Here is a 27,620-nt window from a genome sequence, read left to right on the forward strand (position 1 = left end):
GTTACCAGCCTTATCACCACTTCACCATATTGGGAGATGGATTTACAATAAACTACAGCTCCATAAGCTAACTCGGAGGCATCACAAAATCCGTGTAACTCAATAACAATTGCTTCTGCGACAAGAATGCATCTGTTAATTTCTAATTTACATATTTGTGGTAGTTCAGAGAAAACCCCTTGCCATTCTTTGGCTTCTTTATCAGGTAGATGATCGTCCTAATTGAGCTTCAAAACCCATAGTCTCTGAAGAAATATTTTAGCTTTAGCTATCACGGGACCCAATAAACCAAGTGGGTCAAAGATTCTCGCTATTGTTGACAAAACTTGCCTTTTAGTTATTTTAGACTCATTTTCTAGTTTCACTTTAAAATTAAAACAATCTTTATCTGCTTTCCAGGAAACACCAAGGGAACACTTCATTCGCACACTGAAATGTGTATTCATCATCAACATTAACTGCAAGCTCCGGATTGTTGCTACACCATTTGTGCAGAGTCATAGTTGCACTTTTTAAAATCTCAATTATTTCACGCTGTAGCTCCTTTGCCGAACTCAATGAACAGGACCCTGTTATGACATCATCCATGTAAAAATCACTGTAGAACTGCAGCTGCTAATGGAAAATTTGTGAACTCATCTATAGCAAGCTGACGTAATGTTCTCATGGCTAAAAAAGGTACACTTACTGTGCCATAGGTGACCGTGTTCAACTCAAAAATTTTAACTGGACCATTAATTGACTCTTTCCATAAAATTCTCTGTAGCTGCCATTGAGTAGGATGAATCGATATCATTCGGTACATCTTTTTGATATCCGCTGTATAAGCATAAACATGTTTTCGGAAACATACCATAATTGAAAACAAGTCCTCTTGAATTACACCACCATTATACTGAATTGAATTCAGTGAGTTACCTTTTGACGTTGAAGTTGAAGCATTGAACACTACTCTCAAAGGTGTTGAACTTTTCTCAGGGAGATAAATGCCAAGGTGTGGAATATAATATTTCCCCTCTTGTTCATCTTCATCTTTCACTTCAGTCATGTGACCTAGTTCACTGTATTCATGTAGAAAATCAGAGTACAATAATAAGTAATTTTCATCCTTACTTAAACGAGTTCAACCTCTTAAGCGCGAGTCCCACTTACAACATAGCCGAAAACACTATTTTGTAATCTTAAATTTGAATCCTGAAGGGAAATTTGACCTGGTTTTAAAAGCTCATAGAAATGTTCTGCACCTATCAGAAATTCAATTGGGCCTGGCTCAAAAAATTTGTCATCTGCTAAATTGATATTATCTAAAGATGAAACATTAATTTCTAGAGGGCGTATATTCTGTTATTTTAGGAACCACCAAAAAATTTTAACTTAAATCGAAACTCTTGTCTCTATTTAAAATAGTTGCACTAACTCTAGATTTTATATTCATAGACAAATTATTTATTCCTGAAACAGAAATGTTAGTCTTTTCTCCCTTTAATTGAAGCAAATCTGCTAACCTTTTGCTCATAACATTTGAATTAGCGCCGATATCTAACAAACCTCTAACCCTAAAAAAGTTACCCGATGCATCTTTAATTAAACAAACAAAAGTGCTGCGTAAGACAGCTTTTATTTCATTCGCGAGATTGCACGTTGTTGATAATAAATTTTGATCAGTGCTCGTTTTAGCTTGCAGAGGTTCAAATGATGGCGCCGAAGCGTCCAAATTCGAAGGAATATTTTTTATTTTCATGACTCACCACCTGCGCAACTATGTCTTCGTTTATTTTTTGTTCGCGAGGGAAATGGAGTGTCACGTGATGTTTCTTTTTGCAAGAGAATTTATTGCTACAATTAATCACTTTATGATTTCCTAAAACAGTTGAAACACAGCTGTTTCGATTTCACTAGCCCAACTCTATCGCTAACTGTCATGTTTTTATAAACAGGGTATTTGGACAAAGGATGAATTTCATTGCATGATAAAATACATTTCGAATTTTTATATCAGTTAGAAAAACCTTTGACATATTTTTAGGATAACTGTTTTTATTACTCAACCTAGAATTATCCACTACAGGTTTTCCCTTTGATGTATAATATAAATCTATCTCCTTCGCCAATTCTACAGGTTTAAACCAAGAATTTCCTTGCCTTACATTTATAAAACACATAGCCTCTTTATCAAGTGTTTGACATATTTTATCAGAAATCATTAATTGTTTTAATGTTTCAAAGTCATTTACCTTTCTCAGTTTCAAATAATAATCCCAACTCGTTGTTAATCTAGACGCGAACTGCACAGAAGTTTCATTCGTCATTCGTTGTGTCTTCCTAAAATTTTCTAAACAAATTTAGGGAGATGGTTCGTACTCTCTTAGTACTATTTCTTTAACCTTCGAATCTCCTAATTCGTCGTCTTTAATGTATGTAATAACATTTGTGGCTTTATCTCCCAACAAATTTAGAAGAATTTCCGATTTAAATTTCTCTGGAACACTTTTGAAATGAACACCCTTTCTAACGATGAGAAATAACCTCAACCTTCCGGTCTAATTGGAATTTTAGTTGTTAATGTACATATACTTTTAATAAGAGAGTCAAGAGATTCTACATTTTCTCTTTTCTCATATTCTATGAGGTTTTCTCTCTTTGATTCTGCTCGCAACTTCGCGAGTTCTAGTTTCGATTTCGCTCGTTCCGTTTTCAATTTCTCACGTTCGAGCAAACGGCTCTCGTCACTTTTCCTTTCATCGATAATATTATTAGCTATACCTTCAACTAATACAGGATCCTTCTTATAGCTTTCACTTTTTTTTATTATATCAGTTAAATCTGATATAGTTTTCGCTTCTGAAATGTCTAAATTCAGCTCTACAGCAATACGCTGGTAATCTTTTTTTTTTTTTTGCACTTTTAAACATTTTGAATCTACTTTTTCAATTACACAGTTATTACAATTAAGGCCACGTACCTTCTATTTAAGAGTAATCCACAAGTTTTCTTCCATAACACTTATCTTCCGACTTTGACACACAATTCGAGCTCCGGATAGGTAAGGACCAATAATGGGCTCGTCAATAGCTCAGTAAAACTCATGGAAGCACTTCCGCAGAGAACCCGGTAAATGTAAACATCGCCAACTTTGGCGATAATAGTTCAAACCTGGTAACCCAGCGGATTTATCCTATTCGCTTGTTCGAAGTTTGCAACCATTCCTCTTGGGTTCATTTTGTTGAATTATCACTGTCGTTGTTGGCATTTGCAGATTTATATTATTCTTCTCTTATTTATTATTTCTTCTGAATTTTTTAACAACGAATGGATAGAAATATTTTCGTAGATAGATGCCGGTTCTCGGTTCGTGATGAAAGGAAGAAAATACGGCGGGAGGAGTGAATGCTAATTTGTAACACGGCTGTTCACGTTGTGTTCTTAATTATTAACAGCTCTAAGAACCAGAAATTTAAATAACTAAGTAATGCTTTTATTTTTATTATTGGTTATTGTCATCTAAAATGAGAATAAATGAATTTTCTGGCTTAAATTTTAACAATATATTGTTAATGCTTTTCTAACAATAACCTTTCAGAGGATGGCTGGTGTGACATAAACATATGATTAAATTGAAATAAAAAATATTATTGATTACCTAAGATGACAGAATAGTTTGATGCATCACCATGGTCATCAAAATTAGCAAACCACTGCTGGTGTAAGGAATATATTGTTTTCTGTATTAACTGGAATTTAAGACCATTTTTTTTTTCGTTTATTACGTTTAACCGGTTAATTTCAGTACATTAATACTAATTTATATTTTTCAAATGAATTTTTATTTCCGTTATAAATGCTTATATATTGTCTTATACTTAATATATTCTTTTCTGTGCTAACTTGAATTTAATACAAATTTATTTAGTATATCCCGTTTGACCAGTTAGTTTTACATCTACATGCTTATTATCTGTGAATTTTTACTACCATATGCTTAATATATTGTTTTGTCTGCTAACTTGAATTTACATGCACTAAAAATCATGTTTGTGGCTCAGCTTATTGCCGATGAAACGCGAGCTTGGCGAGTAAAAATGCAACGGCGCCAACGGGTTCTTTCCCGAAGCGCCAACGGGTTCTCTGCGGATGAAAGTTAGTTCACATCTCTCGGCCGCGTCTCAGAACACACTCAAAACTCAATACAAGTGGCCGCAAGGTGGCGCTATAAAAACATCAGCGTCATGGTGTTAGAACACAAATATTACATATTTTTCACAGATGGCGCCTTTGGTGTTGCATAATCGAGAAAATATTGTTAAGAATTTTATTATTACTATTTTTGTTATTATTGTCTATTTTTCAAAAGTGTGTTTTTGTTTTATTATTGTGTGAAGTTGTAACTATGTCTTTTCTTGTGTGGCAACAACGCTTCTGTAATTCTTCAATTTGAACTTTTGGATGTGTGCCAAGTTTGATGGCGTAATGCTCTGGTGAAAGCGTCGATTGATTGTGTAGATGAAACATGTTGTTTCAGAACGTTATTTCTTTAAAATATGTAAAATAAATGTTTTGTTTTCTGAACTCGGATTATGCAAACGTTATTTAGTTTCAACATAAAAGTTTGGCGTCCGTTTGACAGGACGTTTGTGTGATTTCGAGTAATTTTGATTTAGGCGTTTTGTTAAAATGGAGTTGTTAAAAGCAAAACGTAAAAGTGAACGTACTTCGTTTACGTTAACTACGAAGATTGTGGAAGAAGAATTGCCTACTTGTACGGATCCTGAGAGATTGCAAGTGTTGTTGGGGCAACTAATTGACAAATTTGAACGCTTGGACAGTACTCAAAGCAGTGTTTTAGAACAAACCAAGGAAGCTGATTTTGAAAATGAATTTAATACGGCTGAAGGATACAGAGATTCCTTTATAGCTTTAAAGGTGAAACTTCAGAATAAAATTGGACAATTGAATTCGACGAATGTTACTACAGATATTGCTTCAGTTTCGATTTCGGATCCTAAAGAAAATAAAAACAGGAAGTTCAAACTTCCTAAGCTTGAGCTGAAAAAATTTTCTGGAGATGCAAGAGAATTTTTAGGCTTTTGAAGCCAATTCTCCAAAATTCATGAAAATGCGGATATTGCGCCGGAAGATAAATTTTTGTACTTAGTGCAAAGTGCAGTACCTGGCTCAAAGGCAGCTCAACTTTTGAACAGTTTTCCTGTTACCGCCGCGAATTATCCTAAAGCTATCGAGCAGCTGAAAGAAAGATTTGGTAGAGAAGACCTTCTGGTGCAGATCTATGTAAGAGATTTGCTTGGGCTTGTTACAAAGAATGCTACAACAGGCAGAACGGCGTCGGACTTAGGAGTACTTTATGATAGTATAGAAAGTAAATTACGAGCGCTGGAAAGCTTAGGACGCACCAAGGAAAAGTTTGCTGATTTCTTGGGACCTTTAGTAGAGTCGTGCCTACCTGAGAATATTCTACGTGCCTGGGAGCGGAGTCGAACTTCTGAACAGGGACAGGAAAAGAGTTCTGAAAGAACGCTTGAAAAACTAATGTGTTTTTTAAGGCATGAAGTAGAATCGGAAGAAATGATTAGATTAGCACAATCAGGATTTACTCATTCTGTTAAGCGTCTTAATAAAAGTCTTATTTCAGGTAATTCAGATTTAGCAACAGCTGCCGCGCTGGTAAGTACAAATGAAACCAGTAAAGGTAAGCAAAATGTTTGTATATTTTGTGGTAAGCCTCATATGAGTGCTAAGTGTTTTAAAGCTGAAAATATGAGCTTAAATGAAAAGAGGCATTTTGTACAAAAGAAAGGTGTTTGTTTTTCATGTTTAAGAATTGGCCATTTAAAAAACCAATGTAAAGCCAATATTAAATGCCCCATTTGCAGTTGTGATCATATAAAATTTATGTGTCCTCAGAATGTTAGTTCTGTAAAACAAAATGACTCTAAGTTGGATGTTTCCCTTTCTAATAATAGTAAGAGCGAGAAAGTTTATTTGCAAACTTTATGTGTTCTAATTAAAGTTAAAGATCGAGAGAGAAAAATTAGGATTCTTTTGGATTCGGGATCCCAACGATCATACGTTGGGGAGAAAATTATGAAGCGAATGAAGGCTGATCCTATTCGACAGGAGAAAGTAATTCATGGTTTGTTCGGGGGGAGGGAAACTGCGCCTGTAACCCATTCTGTTTTTGCTATTGACATAAGCAGTTTAGATAACACTTTTAGGTGTTGTTTTGAAGCTTTTTCTGAAAAAAAGATATGTGGATTTGTTCCAACAATCAAGAATGCTCAGATTATAGAGGAATTGAAAAGCAGGAAAATTGAGGTCAGTGACACATTTTGCGAGGAAAGTGAAATTGATTTATTGATAGGTGCAGATGTCATTGGTAAACTGTTAACTGACGAATACCTAGAATTACCCTCTGGTTTAACTGCAGTCAAAACAAAACTGGGTTGGACGGTTATGGGTAAAGAAAAGGATACTGTCAGGGATAATGCCCTAATAAGTCTTTCCTTACATATAAATAATGCTTCTTTGAAATCTTTATGGGAGCTTGAAGTTTTGGGTATTTCCGACCCGACGGAAAATAGTAAAACGAAAAATCTTCATTGCGACTATGAGATTGATTTTCAGAATAAATTATCTATTCGGCCCGATGGTAGATATGAATTAGAATTACCCTGGAAATGCGAATCTACCAATTTATCAGATAATAAAAGCATTGCTTTCACACGTCATCAAAAAATGATAAAGAGGGCAAAAGAAAATAATTCTTTGAAGGAATATCAAGAAGTGTTTAGAGAGTGGGAAAATTTAAATATTATAGAAAAGGTTCCGGAAAAGGAATTAAACAATAAATGCCACTTTTTACCACACAGACCGGTTATTAAGATGAATAGTGAAAGCACTAAGGTAAGACCCGTTTTTGATGCTTCATCTTGTGAAAAGGGAAAACCATCTTTGAATCAGTGTTTATTGAAAGGACCTAATTTAATAGAATTAGTCCCTGATATTTTAGACAGAATGAGATTTTTTCCTATTGGTCTGAGTGCAGACATAGAGAAAGCATTCTTGCAGTTAGGAATTTCTCCGAAGGATAGAGATTACTTGCGATTTTTCTATCCAAGTGATGAGGGAGAAATAGTGTATAGGCACTGCAGAGTAGTTTTTGGGGTTTCCTGCAGCCCTTATCTACTAGGTGCGTCTATTAAATATCTCTTGAATAATTGTCCATCTGACTTTTTAGATGTGGCTGACAAATTAAAAAATTCGTTCTATGTGGATAATTGTATTACGGGTGTTTACAATATTGAGGAACAAGAGGATTTAATTCAAAAGGCCAAAAGTCTTATGTCGAGAGGCAGATTTAATTTAAGGGGATGGGAGAGCAATGTTGCTTCCAAATATACTACAAAACATTCTGGGGACACACCTCTTTTAGGAATATTGTGGAATTTAGACAATGATACTTTAAGGTGTAATATAAATGTAAATATGATAACTTGTGATACTAAGGTAACTAAGAGACTGATTCTGTCTATTGTACAATCAATTTTTGATCCAATTGGAATACTTGCACCAATAACTTTGCTTCCAAAACTTTTGTTACAAGAAACATGGAAGTTGAAATTTTCTTGGGACGAGGTATTGCCTCATGATTTTGTAAGTAAATTTTTTGTGTGGTTATCTGATATACTTTTGTTGAAAAATGTGGCAATAACCCGATTCATTGGAACCTTTGCAACAGTGGAATTGCATGTATTTGTCGATGCCTGCAAATATGCTTATGCAGGATGTATTTTCGCGAGAAGTGTTGATACATGCAGTGTAAAACTTACTCTCTTAAGAGCAAAATCTAGAGTAGCTCCTATTAAGAATTTGACGATTCCTAGATTGGAATTAATGTCCTGTTGCATTGGATCCCGATTATTATATTCTGTTTGTAAAGCTCTTAATGATTTTGATATAAATGTAACTTTGTGGTGTGATTCCACAGTCGCATTATGGTGGATCAGAAATCCTGGTAATTGGTCGAACTTTGTAAGCAATCGTGTTAAAGAAATTACTAAGTTGACAAAACCTGAATCATGGAGGCATGTGCCTGGTAATATGAACCCAGCAGATGTGTTATCTCGAGGTTGCTCTACTAAACAAATGATTAACTCGGAGTGGTTTAAGGGACCTCTCTGGCTAAGAGAAAGCCCTGAATTTTGGCCTACCAATATTGTTTGTCAGCCGAGCGAAGCTGACTTGGAAAAGAGGAAGGTAAAACTTATTAATGTTAACTTTTCAGAGGATACCACTCCTTGGTATGCAGAAAGAGTTTCTGATTATGAGAAAATTATTCGTGTAACCGGTTGGGTGTTACGTTTTATTTCTAACTGTAGGAAGAAGTCAAATTTGTGTAAAGAATCTAAACTAACTGTTGCTGAAATCATAAATTCCGAAAACGTTTTGATTCGGTTGGTTCAATGCTCAAATTTCCCTGACATTGGAGCTCTTAATCCACTTGATGTATTCATTGATAATGAAAATATTATAAGAGTTAAAACTAGAATATTTAAACGTAAAGACAATTCTGAATTTTTAACACCAATTTTGTTACCGAGTAAATGTATCTTTACTACATTGTTAATTGAGTCAGTTCATAAGAAACATTGTCATGCTGGAACTCAAATGCTTCAATCTATTTTAAGAGAAAGATTCTGGATACTAAAACAACGTAAAACTGTGCGTAATGTGTTAAAAGGGTGTGTAATATGTCAACGGTATAAAGCGAAACCGATGTCTTGCGAAGTGACTCCCCTTCCTGAAGATCGCGTAGGAGATTATAGGGCTTTTGAAATTTTGGGAGTAGATTTAGCTGGCCCATTGTTTTTGAAAGACGGTAAGAAGGTTTGGATGGCACTCTTCACATGCGCTGTGTACAGGGCAATCCATCTAGAACTGGTGACTTCGTTATCAACAGAATCTTTTCTTTTGGCTTTAAGACTATTCATAGCCAGACGTGGCAGACCACGAACTATTTATTCTGACAATGGGACTAACTTCCGAGGAACGTATAACGAAATGTCTAAACTTAACTGGGACATAATAGAGAATGAGGCAAAAATAAAGAGAATAGTATGGAAATTCAATCCACCAACAGCCTCCTGGTGGGGAGGTTGGTGGGAACGGCTAGTTCGCATGGTTAAAGAACTTTTAAGACGTTCTTTGGGAAAATCGGTTTTATCTTATGAAGAACTGGAAACCTTAATTTGCGATTGTGAGTCGGTAATTAATTCTCGACCTTTAACATATATTTCGGAGAACTCTGAAGATGCTATCCCTTTAACTCCGTCAATGTTTTTAATTGAAAATTGTACTTCGAATGTAGCAGATATAGATAAAATTGATTCTCAGCATTTTTTTAGAAGAATTAAATACCGCACAAAGCTTCTTAAAGATTTAAGGAACCGTTTCCGAAAAGAATATTTGGGGCAATTAATAATGAAACAACCACAAAATAAAGTAACCCGGTTGCCTAAAATTGGGGAGATAGTCTTAATAGGCGATGATTTCAAAAAACGCTTGTATTGGCCTTTGGGTAAAATTATAGAGAAAATTCCTGGTCGGGATGGCAAAATTCGAACAGTTAAACTAAAAACTCAGAATGAGATTTTCATAAGGCCCGTTCAGCGTATTTATCCACTAGAGATACAACTAGATGAAAATTATTTAGTTCAAGAGCCTAACGTTAACGACGATAAGAAAAACGATCAGACTGACGTACAGCATATAAAACAGAAATTTACGTCGTCAGGACGGCTTGTTAAGAAGCCTAATGTACTAGACTTTTTTAATAGGATAACATATGTTTTTGAGTCGTTTGCCACTGACTCAAAAAGGGGGGAGGATGTTGCATAATCGAGAAAATATTGTTAAGAATTTTATTATTACTATTTTTATTATTATTGTCTATTTTTCAAAAGTGTGTTTTTGTTTTATTATTGTGTGAAGTTGTAACTATGTCTTTTCTTGTGTGGCAACAACGCTTCTGTAATTCTTCAATTTGAACTTTTGGATGTGTGCCAAGTTTGATGGCGTAATGCTCTGGTGAAAGCGTCGATTGATTGTGTAGATGAAACATGTTGTTTCAGAACGTTATTTCTTTAAAATATGTAAAATAAATGTTTTGTTTTCTGAACTCGGATTATGCAAACGTTATTTAGTTTCAACATTTGGCGTCAACAGTAACATTTGTGGAAAAAGACATTTAGAAATAATGTGTTACTTGCAGGGCTCTGGAGTCGGGCAGATTTTAGGGTAAAAGGAGTCGAAGCGGGAGTGGCTAAAAACAGGTCGACTTCGACTTCAGTTTTTGTGGGACAGTTTGAATTTGAAATGAATTGAAAAAAATTAATGACAAGCTGAGTTATTATTTTTATTTATGGACTGTATTACATTAATAAATAGTTATTTTCTATTTTATCGGCATTTAAATAAATATAAGGGAGGAGGAGGGATGTGGTATTTGCCATTAGCGATTAAACTGATTCATTTATTTACTTCATTTAATTACAGATCTCACTGGTAAATTTAGGTAAGCAGCAATAGCAGCAAGAACTCCCAAAATTGATGTTATTCTTAGGAAGTGAGCAGGAAAAGGAGCAATTGTTCAAGCAACCCGATAAGGAAGTACATATTTGATGATAAAGAGGCTTTTAGAATTAAGAGCTTTTTTAGAAGATATAGATAACCCTAATGTTTCACTAACAGAAAGACTGTGGAATGATTTGCAGAACTGGACACTCTTCTTTCTACACTGTATATAGCCACAAAAAAGCTGCAAACAAAGAATTGACTGGAGGGGAGAATCGAAGAATGGGATGTTTGTTCTTTCTGAAATGGAGTGTTTATTGCAGAATGAATCATTTCTTCAATGAAGAAAAGAAAAACTAGTTTGCTATACAATGAGATCTTGTTGAATTCAATATATGTAGTTCCGAAACGCCGAATTTTCTTGGATGATGAACAAATTAAAAAGGCAAAGAAAGCCATCTATTAACTTTCATTAAGAATGAAATTATTCTCAGAACAATTGGAGAATTCGAATCAGGACAGTCAAACTACAGACATTGCAATTGAGTCTCTATCATCCTCTTCCAGTGATGAATTAGATTTTGAGAAATATTTTTAGATAATATAGAAAAGGCTAAAGCAAAGTAAATGAGAATAAAGAACCAAGTGCCTTTAGATATAAAAATGAAAAAATACAAACAAGATTTCTACACGGCCTTTGAAGAAATATAGAAATATGATTGCGCTTGCAAGGCACCTCTTTTAGAACTTATAAAATTTTATCCTGAAAAGTTACCTAACAGTAAAAGTTCTTCCTTCTACTCAAGTTGGTGTGGAATGACTCTTCTCAGCTCTGAAGTTTATCAAATCAGATCCCTCCAACAAAGAAGCTCTTACTGAAGCTAATACTGTTTCTTAGAAATGCCAGTTTTTCTGTTTCATAATAAATGTTAATTAATATAAATAATTTTCTATGCCATCATTTTTTGTAGCAACTATTACTTCTTTTATATTAAAAAAAAAGCTTTAATCCATGTGTAATATTTACATTATATATATATGTAATAATAAAAACAAAGGAAATGACGGAACACTGTAGATGCGTGCTTAGATCCATATTGAAGAAGAATTTTGATTGCATAGTATTTAAAGAACTTGGCAGTCGAAGCAGTTTTAATTCCATTTTTATTTCCAATTGATATTTGTGGCCACAATCACTTGGCACTAGTCGTGCCTTTCCACAGAAGATTTACATTTTTGATATTGTTGGGATAGAAAGCAAGCCAGCGAAATCACATCTTAGCACAGTAGCGAGCAAAAGCTGAAGTGCGTAGTTATGAAGGATGGAAGCACGCGAAGAGGAAAGTTTTTGTTTGTTATTTGGTGATTGGTCAGGAGGCATCTGCATTAGCGGTTACGTAAGATCGCATGATTAATTTGAATGACGCAGTTTAGACTTAAGCGCTATTTTTAGGACAGATAGAGGAAGTTCTCAAATGAAATAGAAAATAATGGAAGTTATAGTGAATTAAGTTTAGAAGTTTGCTTTCATATTTTTTATCTTACATATATATTGGGGAGTCGGAGTTGGCCATTTTCCCTACCGTTTCCACAGCCCTGGTTACTCGGACAAAAGACAGTATATTGATAATGCCATAATGACTGAGGTAAAGGAAGTTTCTCAGAACACTGTTCTTTCGAGCAATAACTGTTCATAAGAAGTTTATCTTCAAACTTTGATAGTGTATATTACGGAAAACAATATAAAATATCTTGTAAGAATAAGTATAGACATGGGTAGCTTAACAAGTTATGTGTCTAAATTTGTTGCTAACCAGTTGAAATTAAAGAAGATAGGAGAAATATCTGTAAATCATGGATTACACACCCAGAAAAGCACCAAAAGTAGTATAAGAATGACCGTTCTGCGGCAAGAGGAGCAAATGCATCATGCAACGTCATCAATGACATCACACCAGGGGCGTGGCCAATGAGGTCACAACTTGATTCGTAGACCTCCTGCTTTTCATTTAAAGTTAATTTTTCAAAATTGGCAACGGGAAATTATTTCTGCATTTTAATTTTGATGATATGCAGATGCTGCCATCTGTTGACAAAAAAGTGAATTAAGTGTTTTAGAAATAGATTTATAAGTCTGGTGTTAAAATTATTCAATGCACGACTCTGAAAACAATATAAGAGAAATAAATATAAAAAAAGACTTCACTTTAATGAAAATTCATCACATCATGAAAATCAAACTACAAAATAGTTTTTCCTTTATTACTCAATTTATCCTTTCCAGCTTTCCATGAACATTTAACTTATTTCTTTTCTTCCCCCCCCCTTTTTTTTTTTTTTTTGTTTGTTCATAATAACATATTTGTTTACTGTCATATTTTTAATACTTAACGTTTTTAATTTGTAATATTTTATTTGATTTCTACATATTATTTTTTTCATATCTTTATAAATTTCAGCACACCCTGAATTTTAACTTATACGTTATATTTCACAAACGTAATTGTTCCCATATATGCTGGTTATTTGTTACATTACTTAATTTTAGATGCAGTTTCGCACTTTTTTGAACATTATAGTGTTCAACATATTCTGAATTTTAACTTCATTTACATAACTACTGTTTATTATACCCTTTAATTTTAAAACATAATTTTTGACATCTTTTTTTTTTTTAGTTATTTTTTAACAGTTCTAGTTTTCTATACACATTTTCATTTTATCTTACTTGTTTTAAATTCTGTTTAAAAAGAAACATTTATTTTTCATGATCTTAGTTCTTTTACTTAATTTTTACAGAATTTCTAATTTCTTTCACGTGTTTAACAATATCTTCCTTACACTGCCCAATTTTTCTTTTAATTAATTTAATTTTGTTAATTGCTTTTCTTACATTAATAATTTCCCTTCTTAGTTTATATTTCATATTTATAGTTTAACTTATTTATTGTACTGTTTTTATTTGTGTCTCATTATTCTTAATTCCAACATTTTATTCCATTTAGCCATCAACACACTTTTTAACACTATGGATCGTTTTCATTTACTACGTATACAGACATTTCTGCATAATTTTCAATATGTACTTGTTATATTCTCCGATCATAATTGATCAGACTTAGTTTTACTTAGAAATTTTCATTCACAACTTTACAGTTTAATACCATTTATGTCTAAATGCATCTCTTTTTCATATAATTTTAAGGTCTTCAAAAGTTTCTAACATCATGATTAGTTTTAAATCTCGATTACATTTAAGTGTATTCATAATTTTTATTTCTAATTTTTCATTACACATTCAGTGTTTCGTACACACTTACCAAAATATTTCTGACATTTTCTGATGTTTAGCCTACGATATATTTCAGTACTTCAAATGAATTTACACAGCTCATACCATTATTTTTTCATGTTTTAGAGACACTGACTATACTAATTTTACCTTTTTTCTACACTAATTGCATCTATGTCCACACGAAAAACTAGCAGTTGTTTGCATCACATGCATAAAGAAATTCTTAAAACCAACTTTTTCAGAATTGTACTCATATTACCATTTTTCAAATGTGATGATAAGTGGAAACTGTATCTAAAATTAAGTAATGTAACAAATAAACAGCACGTATGAAATATAACGTATAAGTTAAAATTCAGGGTATGCTGAAATTTATAAAAGATATGAAAAAAATAATATGTTGAAATTAAATAAAATATTACAAATTAGAAAAGTTAGGAATTAAAAATATGACAGTAAACAAATATGCCATTATGAACAAAAAAACATAAGAAATAAATTAAATGTTCATGGAAAACTAGAAAGATAGACGTATCTGAATAAAATTGAGTAATTAAAAAAAAAAATATCTTGTAGTTTCATTTTCATTAAAGGGAAGTCTTTTTTTATATTTTTTTCTCTTACATTGTTTTCAGAGTCGCGCATTGAATAATTTTAACACCATACTTAAAAATCTATTTCTAAAACAATTCACGTTTTCGTCAACAGAGAGCAGCATCTGCATAGCATCAAAATTAAGATGCAGAAAATATTTCCCGTTGCCAATTTTGAAAAACTAACTTTAAATAAAAAGCAGGAGGTCTACAACTCAATCATCAACCTAAAACAACTCAACTCGTGACGTCACTGCCCACGCCCCTGGTGTAATGTCATTGATGACGTTACACGATGCACCTACTCCTCACTCCTCTTGCCGCAGAACTATCAATCTTATACTACTACCAAAAATATCGCATTAACTCGCAAATATAGATGGAAGCTTTAATGGTGAATTAGAAGTTTTAGACGAAAATAAAATCTGTGCTTCTGTTCCTATGTTGAATGATTCTCATTGCTAAAACCAGTTAAAAGGTCTTAATATTTTAATAAGTGATACGGCTATAAATGATAAATCTTGTCTATATGAAAATAATTCGAATGAAATCTAGTTACTCATTGAAGCTGACTGTGCGGAAGAATTATTAACGGGAAACATAAAGCAACTTTCAGGAGGCTTAGTTGCCGTTCATACTCTCTTGTGGGTAGAACGGTTACAAAGGGTTGGTGCACTATACTTTAAAGTCGGAATTTCAACAAAAAAAGTTGTATGCCGTCTCTCTAGGCCTAAAGTAGTATACAGGTAAAATTTTGTAAAAATTGCACTTATCGTTTTAATTCTGTGGGTGTTCCATGAGGTGGAACACTGCGCCGCCAGAGTAATTAAAAGTGCGATTAAGCGAGCATTGCAGTGAAGCACGGAAATGAGTAGATGCTTTTATAATGATAAAGCACTGTATTATGTTTGTATACATGGTTTTCTGGATATACACATCATTCTTGAACATATGTGGACAAATGAGATAAATTATTTGTATATACACAAGTCCTATATACAAAATTTTTACAAATATTTCGATTTCTTAGCTTCGTGAAATTGTTCAAAGCATATCACACGTTTTGATAGAAGCGCAAACCGACTTTGTAGGTTTTGAACATAAAACTCGTTTTGTGCGGCTTCTATTCCGTGCAATAATATGTTTAGAATTTTAAGTAAAAACTTGAGGCTGCGTAGAGAGGCCTGGGTTATATGGATCATCAACTTTCTCATCAAATAAATCAGTTTCATCCGACATATCATCATCGGATTACACTAGTGGTTCAGGAGCGTATATCTCTGTATCGCTGCTATCTTCATGCTCTGATTCAGAATCAGAGGGTAATTCATGAAGCACTTTTAGCGCTTCAGAAAGAGTGAGACCTCTCTGCGCCATTTATGGAGAATTAATAATACAAAAATTAACTACAATTAATATTAACAATAAAGAAAATTAAGCTATAAGATGTACATACACAGAAAAATATCTACACAATTATTGAAAATAAACGGGAATGAGACTAAAAAGCGACAGCAAAAAAATTCGCGCAGCTCCTAAGATGACTCGAGCTACTGATAAAATTCCCGCCTGAAAGCTACTCACAAATTTTCAAGATGCCCATATTAGGGCTTTCATAGCACAAACCACACCTCACCCCTCAAGACTGCTTTGTTTGACTTCATTCCCCAAAAACAACGGATATAGAAAACATATACAACAGATGTTTTCTTCTAAGACAGATGTTCTGATGCGTAATAGCATGAGATCGCTAAAGGCACAGTGTTCCCACTAATGGAACACCCCGTTTTATTCAATGATTCTGCGTATGCTTTTCGTATGAAAAACGTAAAAAAAATATATATAATAAATAATATAGCCATCAAAATTATACAGAATTTTTTTTTCAAACAAATTTTTTTTGCATAAAAATATATATATATATATATATATGTCATAATAAGAGCAAAGGAAAAAAGACGGAGCAGTGTAGATGCGTGATTAGATCCATATTGAAGAAGAATTTTGATTGCGTAGTATTTAAAGAACTTGGCAGTCGAGGCAGTTTTAATTTCATTTTTATTTCCAATTGATATTTGTGGCCACAATCACTTGGCACTCTAGTCGTGCCTTTCCACAGAAGATTTACATTTTTGATATTGTTGGGATAGAAAGCAAGCCAGCGAAATTACATCTTAGGACAGTAGAGAGCAAAAGCTGAAGTGCGTAGTTATGCAAGATGGAGGCACGCGAAGAGAAAAGTTTTGGTTTACAATTCGGTGATTGGTTGTCAAGAGGCATCTGGTATAAACGGTTACGTAAGATCGCATGACTAATTTGAATGACGCAATGCAGATAAGTTATTACGATTTTAGAATAGAGAGGAAGAATTAATGTTTATAGTTATATTATAATTCTGATTCATACATTTTTATCTTACAAATTCCCCCCTTCAAAAAGAAAAAGGCGTAGCGACAGAGAAGCCTTTTTAGAGAGAAAGAGTTAAACACTAGCAAATGTAAATAAATAAATAAATAAATAAATCATAAAATTTTTGTTCTGTAAAGTATAATTTATAAATATCAATTTTTTTAAAATAAATTTTTAATTTTTAAGAGTCCTATTGAATTTTTCAGCATTTCAGTCCAAAAGTCTTTTTGTTTGAGAATTCACATAATCATAATTCTTCAGGGAAGGTTCTTGTTATTACAGAATATCACAAAAACTTTTACATAATCATTACTTATAATTAAATGTAATGCACATAAATATTTATGATACTTATTTCTATACTGATAAATTATAATTTAACACTATAAATATATTAGGAGTAACAGTTTCAGAAATTATGGTTTCACCGTTATTATCTTTCATCTACGATTCCTTATTTTACCAAACTGGAAAACCTCGCAATACTAAACAAACATATCCAACACTAGGGCTGTCCTCTTGAGCTAACCAGTGTGTTCTCTGCACTGGTGGCCCAGGGTGCCTAGACAGTTACTTGAAAAGACCTCCGTTCCTTGCATTAAGGTAACTGGCCTTTGAGAACTGCACTAATACATTCCATAATAAAAAACATATAATAATAATAATATAAAAAATTTACATGCATTCATAAAATGAGAGCCTCCAACATTATCTTGCATGAAGAGGGTAAAAGGAACAACTGTACAGAGGTAATTGCAGGCCTCTTTTAAAGGAACCAGTACACCCTCATCACACTATACTTAACACACAATAACCCATAAATTTTAACATGCATTTACCATAATTTCATATTACTTACCTGTACTAATTTCACTTATTTTTACACCTACTTCATTTTTAGAATAATTATAAAATTTGTATTCAAAATTCTCAACAAAATTTCAAAAACATAAAAACTTATCTTAATATCCTTCCCTATGAATAATTTAAATAGCTTAAAATTAATTACTTAATTTGCTCACACATAATTATGAAAAATTAATGAACAAGAATTTCAGATTTTCTCAAAACAAATTGCAGAAATTTTAACCAAAGTTGAAATGAAAACTATAGAATACGCAGCACATTAAATAATTTAGTTCCTGAGCTAGATTCACACGAATGTAATAATTTTTTAACTGTTGAAAAAGCGGAGGTGCAAATAATTTTCTGTCGCACATACTTGCAAACACTAACTCAGATCGACCTTGAACCCGCTGTAATGCTGAATTCCTAAGCGGTAATTCACTGATGATTTAAAGCGCTTTTTTTCTAAATATTGTAGAGATCGGCGAAGCAAATTCAATATTCCTTTTCACTAGGCATTCGAACTTCTCAATTTATCGAGAGATTACTTTCAATCTGTAAACACTACACGAGATTATTTTTTTTGAAGCACTTGCAAAACACCACAGCAATCTGTTATTTTTTAAACACTGAAAAAACAAATTTGATGATTCACTTCTTTCACATTATCTTGGATTTATCACAAAATGATGATTTGAAGAGCTGAATTAAATTTTCCATTGAGGTTTCAGGCTGCAGGAAACTATCCTACCGGCTTAATTGTCATAATAAGAGCAAAGGAAAAAAGACGGAGCAGTGTAGATGCGTGATTAGATCCATATTGAAGAAGAATTTTGATTGCGTAGTATTTAAAGAACTTGGCAGTCGAGGCAGTTTTAATTTCATTTTTATTTCCAATTGATATTTGTGGCCACAATCACTTGGCACTCTAGTCGTGCCTTTCCACTGAAGATTTACATTTTTGATATTGTTGGGATAGAAAGCAAGCCAGCGAAATTACATCTTAGGACAGTAGAGAGCAAAAGCTGAAGTGCGTAGTTATGCAAGATGGTGGCACGGGAAGAGAAAAGTTTTGGTTTACAATTCGGTGATTGGTTGTCAAGAGGCATCTGGTATAAACGGTTACGTAAGATCGCATGACTAATTTGAATGACGCAATGCAGATAAGTTATTACGATTTTAGAATAGAGAGGAAGAATTAATGTTTATAGTTATATTATAATTCTGATTCATACATTTTTATCTTACATATATATATAAAATTACTAGAAAATAAGTGGATTTTAATAACACATCATAAATGAAAATTGTAGGTCTCTTTGTGATATGCTGCCATCTACTATTTTAAAAGAAAGTTCGAAGTATATTATAAAGGCATTTTTATGCATTTACTTTTGAATTTAACGGTTCCAGAAGCGATTCAAGTTGGGTGCTTCATGTAGTGGAACACTGAGCAACAAAGGGGTAATGGGTATATATAAGAAAAAAGATGCTTCGGCAAACAATTCAATACTAGTATTGTCACTTCACGTGAATAACGCCAAAATTAAAGATCCCTGGAGTTTAGAAATTCGGGTATTAATAATCTTTTTTTTTTTTTTTTTTTTTTTTTACATTCGCGTTCTGAATATTTGTTTATACTTAATGAATTTGTTTATATTCACAATCTTCGTAAACTGATTGTAACATGGAAGTTCAACAAAGACCTCATGACATCTGAAAAAATCAGTGTTGTGGTTATAAGGTTCTTGAAATATAATGTTTCTTGAATTTTTTTTTTACAATAACAAAATTAATCTATGCATAAAATTGTAAAAATGGAATTATAGCAACTTGTTTTCTGCTACAAATAAAAGGAGTTTTCCCCTCTTTTCTCAGTTCTCATTTCTTATTCGTTTCTTTCACCTCCTTAAAAATTGTTCGTCCATCTTACAAAAGGGAAGAGAGAAACATTTAAAGCAATTAGTAAATTTGCTAATTGTAAAACAAATTAGTTTTTTTGGCGGGGAGGGGTGGGAGAGTTTCGAGAGTTCGAAACGTCAAAAATTACATATGCCGGTTATCGAGATTTGGATCTTCCGATTGCTAATCGGACGTGCTACCAATTACAAAACCTGAGAACAGACTGAAGAAGGGGACAATCCTTTTATTACATCTACAAATATTTACAACATCCATTTGTTATATTATTGTTGCGTGCGTACAGGTTCGTAATGGATTGAAAGCACAACTCGATAAAAAGTTAATAAAATTTATTATTATTTCAAGAAATAAAACAAAATGCTGAAATTTTCTCAGAGATATTCGTACAATGTCGCAATATTTCACAGTAATTATATTTTAAACTACTAAAACGTTAAACAGAACTGAATTGAAAACAGAGAAAGCTAATCCGATCTCACCGCGAATCCGGTACAGTCAACAAGAACTAAGTAAACAACTGAACTGAAATGTTTTTGTCAGGCTTTTATAAGTTTTTAATCATGCACGAGAACATTCTGGTAAAATCTATTTTCTCGATTTTTCTCGATAGCAAAATAGAACAATTACGAGATATCTATTTATTAAAATGTTAAATGCGCGTGCTCCTGTATTTTTACTTTTCCGGCGTAGCTTTCTCTTAAAACTCGTCGCGCGCAGCATAGCATGGGGAAATAAAATAATTTTAATTACAATTCTATTAAAAATAGCAAATTAAATACAAAAACCGTAACTTTGCCCCCTTTCCAAGGACAAACGCCGTTTCAAATGTGGAGTGAGTCCCAGAGTGCCCAATATTGTTTTGTTGTAGGACTATAGCTCGAAATGTCCTGCCAGGTAGGTTTTTCTGTTTGAGGTCTCAATTATGGTCAATCAATTATGGGTTTAATGTCGCCATCTTCCAGCTGGATTTTCCTGACTTCTTGGCCACTTCATGGGTCTTGATCAGCCGATGTTGATGTTATAATTTGTCGTGCGACCGAACTTAGCAGCTCGTTTTTCGCTTCAACCCTGGAAACAATATCGGAAGCTTTCTGCGCAAGGTCTTCTAGACAGGGCGTCGGTGTTTCCGTGTGATGATCCCTTCCGTGTGATGTTCCGTGTGATGAAATATGACGGATAGTGATGTCATATTTCTGGAGTGTCAGTATCCACCTGGCTATTTGATCCTCAGGATTCTTATAATTTAAAAGCGAGGCTAATGCGGCATGATACGTGCGGAGCAGGGATTTTCTGCCGTATAGATAATGATGGAAATGTTCTACGGCTTTGACTATGGCGAACAACACTTTCCTGTGTGACACAGGAATTCCTCTCCGGTTTAGACTGGCACTTGCTCCAGTGAGCCACTACATGTTCTTGGCCGTTTATTTCTTGGGACAAAATAGCACCGACACTTGCTCACCCATTGCTCGCGCCCGTGTTGAGAATAAAGGGTCAATCGTGCTGAGGATACGTCAGGATTGAAGCAGATGTTAAAGTTTCTTTCAGGTTCTTAAATGCATCCTCACATTCTTTTGTCCACAAGAACTTTTGCTTGCTTTCTGTCAGCTTGTGAAGGGGTCTTGCGATGGGAAAAAAGTCCTTCACGAATCTCCTATATTAGGTGCAAAGCCCTAGGAATCTGCTCAGCTGATGGACATCTTCGGGACGTTTCCAGTCTTTAACGGCTGACACCTTTTCAGGATCCGTGCACACACCTTCAACAGAGATGACATGTCCGAGGTAAATCACTTCCTGTCTGAATAATTTGCATTTAGCGGGACTCAACTTTATATTGTCTTCTTTCAGTTTCTGGAGCACCTTTTATGATTTTCTAGATGTTCTTCAAAACTCTTCCAGACGATGATGATGTCATCCAGGTATATCAGACAGGCGTCGTAGGCAAGACCTTTCAAAACAGTCTCCATTAATCGTTCGAATGTAGCAGGCTCATTGCAGAGTCCAAATAGTATAACCTTGAACTGCCAAAGTCCTTGTCTCGTAGTAAATGTCGTCTTTTCTCGGCCTTCAGCATACATCTCTACTTGCTAATATCCACTCTTTAGATGAGATGTCGAAAACCACTTCCTCACAGAAAAGAGTGTCCAGAATGTCATAAATTCTAAGAAGAGTGTAACTGTCTTTCTTCATAAACTCGTTTAACCGGCGATAGTCAACGTCAAATCGAGTTGAACCGTCTTTCTTTCTAACGAGGACGATGGGAGATGCCCAAGTACTTGCTGAAGGCTCGATGACATTGCTTTCTGGCATATTCTTTAAAAGTTTTCCTACCTCTTCCTGCTCAGCAATCAGTTGAAGTCTTGGATGTTGCTTAATTGGTGGATGATCACCGGTATCGATTCTATATTGCGTCAACCTGGTTCGACCCTCGTCAGAAGACGAGTGGGTGAAAACATCTTGAAGATCTTTAATGATACGCTCGGCAGCATTCCACTCTTCATCCTTTAATTGCGCATTCTGCAGTAACTCCGATATAATGCTCTCTGAAGACACTGATTCTGGGATGTTACTGTTCCTTTCAACGTTGCTTACTGAATTACACGCTGCAATCACGTCACCTTCTTTAATAACTCTCGCCTTGTCAGTTACATTGGCGACTCTCACCGGGATAACGGTCCTTGATAGGTCGACGAGTGTTGAAGCTAATAGTACTCCTTTCGGGCTGTTACAATTAATGGGATATTCGATGAGGACGCAGCGGAAATTTCTGTTTTAGGCTATGGATCCAAAAACTAAAAATGCTGTTCCTGCTGGTATTGTGATAACGTCTTGTGCTATGAATTTGTGGACAGATTTCACTCCTTTATCATTAATTTCAAACAGTTCTATGTCATCAGAGGCACAATATAATTCTTTATTTTAAAGTCTAAAGAAACATTGTGTTTCCTTAGAAAGTCCAGTCAGAGAATGCAAGGATCTGTACTATCCACCACGTATGCTGTGTGATGGTAGGGGGCACTTCCAAACGTGATGTCAATGTTTAACCTTATGTCGATATAGATCTTTTCGCTGGACACACTCTGGAGAGTAACGCAGGGCGACGTCCAGATGTTCAGATAAGATTACCTTCCATTTCTTGAGCCAAATCTTTTCTAATGATGTTAACGTTGGCTTGGTCGATGGTCATATTGCAGGGAACCCCGTTGATATGTCCCACTATGAAGAGTCCATTGCTGCCGCCACTCATGGGAGAAATCTGATGCGCTTTAAAATGGCGCTTCTCATCATCTGGCAACCTCTGCACCTCGAGGTAGCCAATAATTAGTTTCCCTGTTTCTTGTTGGGAGAGGTCTTAACATCCGTACCCTGGGGTGTTCTTCAGTTTGTTTGTATGGTGGCCTTCTGTAACGCAGTTCCAGCACTTTGGTGCTTGTTTCATGTCACTCCTATTCCGCCTCAAGGCATTGACTTGTCTAGTTAAATCGTTTAGACAAGCAGTCAGTCGATCCACTGGCTCTTCTACCTGAGCAGTTCTGACTGGATGGCGATCTCTGCGAGTTGCTTGCTGGGCTGCCTCGAATTTCATGGCGTACACTAGAGTGCTTTTTATGTCCTTGACATCGGCCATTCGTAGAGTTTTCTGTATTTCCGAATCCCGAAAGCCATCGATGAAGTACTGCAGGAACAGTATTTCCCTTGTTCTCTCGAGCACTTCGTAAAGGCGTGGTAAGATAGCCTTTCAGCATGGCCGATGCTATTCGCACCAGCGGTGCGATTAGCCGCTTGAGCGCACCATCCTTAACCACGCATGCGCATTGAGTTGTCTGATCCGACATTTGAACCCAATCGGCCTTTTTTTTAAAAAAAAAAGGCGGATTACTACCTTGGCGTAGTTTATCATCTTTTAAACGTTTTCAAAAGATTAGAAAGGAAAATGGGTTCCTTTTCTTAGATATATAAAAAGAAGAAACACATTTCCTTTTATTAAAGTATATACAAAAAAGAGGCAGATTTTTATGTTTGCAATGTTTATCGTTTTCCTGAACGGTTGGAATAGTTTAAATGACTGATTTGGGGGGGGGAGACATCTTGTTTACATTTTTTGTACTTCTTAGAATATATTTAGCTTCAAAGATGTGTTTTGCACAATCAAGACTTTAAATCATTCCTCTTTGAAAATTTTTGTCTGAGAAAAGATAAAACAAATTAGACAGAGGATTTTTGTGTAGAAAATTTAGGCATGAAATAAATTAAAAGCGGTTAAATCAACTATTAAATAAAAAATTAATCATATAATACTGGTTATTAAGAATTTTGTATGCCAGTTTATTCTTTTTACTTCCTTGTACGAAGTAAAAAGGAAGTATTGTAATCGCGAAAAGCTTCGGGCAGCATATTTCAACGAAAATATCCACTTTGACGCTTTCGAATGCAATTTAACGATGTTGTTGCGTGATATCTGTACGTAAGGACAGAATAAAAGACTCTTTTCCTAAAAAAAAAAAAAAAAAAAAAAAAAAACTGCTTTAAAATGAATTCTGAAGAGAATTTTTTGTGGCGTCTGTACGAACGTATGTACGTGCGTGCGTACGAACGTACGTACGTATCTCGCATAACTCAAAAAACGAGTAGCCTCAGAACGTTGAAATTTTGTATATAAGACTGCTATAACATGTAGATGTGTACTTCGTATTTTGGTTTCAATCGGCTGCGCGAAACGTATATAAATATATTTATAAATATATCCACTCTGCTACCCGGCTCAGTGATCTCAGTTTCTTTACTCTTATATGTTTGTAAATTGTACATTTTTTGCTTTAAAAATGATTGAATTATGTTGTTTTTATCTTCCGGTTAAGGGTTTTATGCCTTTAATAAATCTGTATGCAATATTTTTAGAATTATCAACAATTTTAAAATTGTTTAAGTTCCGCTAAGCCTAATTTGATGGCGGCCATTGCTCTTGTTTACATTTGAAACAACTGTATAGCGGATTTGTTGCCAATCTAGAGAAACGTAGCTTCGCAACAACAAAGATAACGCCTTCATTTATTATTCAAATCATGTTTAATCCTTTCTGGAATTTTTTCGAGGGAATAAGCGTTTAAGATTTACTTCGTAATTTTTAATACAGATATTTTGAGTTTTTATGTATTTTTGCCTTGTCGCGAAGTGAAAACTGAATTAATTGAATTTGAAATACTCAATCGTCTGTGAAAAACTGTTTCTTTTTTGTTTTGTTTGCTTAATTTCTTTTATACATAGTTCTAGCTTTATTATAGTATTTGAATAGAACATGTTGCAACGGTTAGATAATTCTTTAAATGATATAAATTTTGTGCATTCTGAGTTATAATAAAAACGAAATATTATACTGTTAAGTAAACCTAGCGCCAGAGTGTCGCTATGGTAAACAAAGTGAATTTTAAAGAATGCATTTATTCTATTGTGGTTTATGCGCTGTCGGCGAAGTAGGTTTAATTCAATTTAATAAGTTTAAATGAAATGCAAGAAAAATGCGTATAATTTAATATTCCGTACAAGGAAGTCATGTGGTGTACACATCAGATATTTTATAGAAATACTTGGCATTTTCACGACACAAAGTATTTCAAAGAACTTTGAAATATTAGTACATACACATTAATAAATTAAATTTAAATAAATTATGGGATGTAATTTAAAAGACAGAAGAGGTATAAGAAATTTAGATTTAAAAATTTGCAAAATTATTTGATATCAGGTTTTATAAGGTTTTATTTCATAAATAACTTTGATTTTGAAATATGGCATTTGAACCTATAAACATGTGTGGATACTGAAAAAATGATGAATATAAAAGAATATAATTTTCAGTAAGTTTTCTTTTTGAACAATAAAGTTTGACAGTGATATGCTATAAGACTGTGGCAATCTAAAGTTCGACTGCGAGCGCAGCCAATCCACGTCATGTGGTTTATATAAAAACTGCTAGCGCGAAGGTGCCTTAGCTGCAGCATAGGAAGTTTGAATTTTAGTTTAGTGGTTTTTGTTATTCGTTCTGTTATTTCAGTTATGTTTAAAGAATGGGTGTGTGTGAATAAAAGTTATGTTTAATGAAAAGGAGTCATGTCAATTCAAGGATATACAACAAGTACATAACCACCACGCCACCATAAAATGGTGACCCGGCGTCAACGACCATAAAATGGCGATCCGGCTATTTGCATGAAGCTTATACTGGTTGTTCGTTCAAGAGCTTGGTTCCAGAACTTTTGTGTTTTTTTCCCTTCAGCCGCTGACATGGAGGAAACAGCAGCCGTTAAGATTCCAATTTACAATCCGATTGACCCGGCATTGTGGTTTGCTATGTGTGAAGCAACTTTTGCTTTAGCCGCACCCAAGCCTATTACGGATTGGAAGACGAAATTTAACTACCGCGTCGCTCATTTGCCGCCGGAAATTGCTGCGTTGGTTAGAGATATCATTCTCCGGGAACGTACTGATGCTTCATACGAAGACCTCAAAGCTGCTATTACGGAACACTGTGGTGAAAGCAGTACGACTGAAATACGGAAATTACTCACCGGCGAGCAACTTGGAGGTAGAAAGCCATCAGAACTTCTATGAGTAATGACTAGGAGTGCTGAAAAATACAATGTACCTGACCCTTTGTTACTGGAATTATTCATGCACCAGATGCCGCCAAATGTTCAGTCTATTCTAGCGTCGGTCGAGCCACTCGATTCATTGAAAGCTGCCAGTATGGCGGATGGAATATTGGAAGTTACACCCGCTCAGGTAAGCGAAATTTCTTCTCGTGTACCTCTCAATGTCTCTGAGAATTTTAAATTGGATTCCCTGTTGGAGGATATGTGCAAATTGCGTAGCGAGGTTTGGTCTCTACGACGATCACGCAGTATTTCCAAAAATCGCTATAACAGGAAGCGAAGCCTTTCAGCTAAAGCTGCTTCGAACTGTTCCTATTGTTGGTATCATCATAAATTTAGCGATAAAGCTAAAAAGTTTATTCCACCATGTACATTCCAGGGAAAGTGTAGTGGCGACATGCGCTTTACCCTCTGAGTCTCGTCGCCTTTTCATTAGAGACAGGAAATGGAATAGAATATATGGCTAATCTTAATCTAATTATGGTAACAGGTAGTTTGGCGACATTTTGGAGGCGATAAAGGTTACTACCTGGGACTTTGGGAATAATGTGAGAAGTACTCAGTTCTGATTACGCATTATTTTGTGTGAGGGAAATGAGAGATCATGAGATATGTCATGTGACATTAATGGACGAATTACAGTTCTTTAATCGGAAAAGGGGGTAAAATTTAGGAAAATATCTGTAGTACTATATTATTTTGTATTAAGCTTCATTGTGTGTTGTGTGAAAGAGTGTTGATTAATTTTTGGATTGCATGGCGCTATCTAAAGTGAATTCTAAATTTTTAATGCGTTTATCTGATAATTCAAAAGAATTGGTTGAATGGTGTATGAGTGTAGGATTAATTGCGGATAAGTATTGCGGTAAATATGAAATGAGATTGTGTGAAAGGAAGGATATTACAGATAAGTTTGAATGGCGGTGCAAGAAATCTGGTGAAAATGGACATTTTGTGAAACGGAGTGTAAGGAAAGGTACGCGGTTTGCTGAAAGTCGTTTGAGTATGGGGGAAATTTTATTAATTTCTTATTAATGGGTGAATAGAATGCCAGTTGACTACTGGATTATTTAATCTATAAGAAAAGTTTATCCGCCACGTAATCAAGATTCTGAAGAAGATTAGGTAAGTTAGTATTTTTAATTATTTGAGGATATTATTTTTATGGACTGTTCTAAATGTAAGGAGTAAATAAAGTAATATGGTATTATTGGAAAATTGTTATTAGCAATGATTTAGTTTAAAGTAATTAGGATTGTAAGCTAATTTTTATTAATTTAATGTATGTGCTTATTTATATTTTAAGTAGTGTTTTTT

At 34.3% G+C, this 27,620-nt stretch overlaps 1 protein-coding gene across 1 annotated transcript in view; it reads left to right on the forward strand.

Annotated features, from left to right (window-relative positions):
* LOC118198116 (uncharacterized) overlaps window positions 1-11,478 on the forward strand; it is a 110,990-nt gene extending 99,512 nt beyond the window's left edge. Inside the window, exon 9 of the mRNA XM_085818681.1 lies at window positions 10,570-11,478. Coding sequence (XP_085674807.1) covers window positions 10,570-10,602 — 33 coding nt within the window. The 3' untranslated portion in view covers window positions 10,603-11,478. The remainder of the gene's footprint in view (window positions 1-10,569) is intronic.
* Window positions 11,479-27,620: the final 16,142 nt, after the last annotated feature.

Source organism: Stegodyphus dumicola, chromosome 6 (genome assembly GCF_044657685.1).
Source record: "Stegodyphus dumicola isolate Sdum_Otavi_A_Nest chromosome 6, ASM4465768v1".
Lineage (NCBI taxonomy): Eukaryota > Metazoa > Arthropoda > Arachnida > Araneae > Eresidae > Stegodyphus > Stegodyphus dumicola.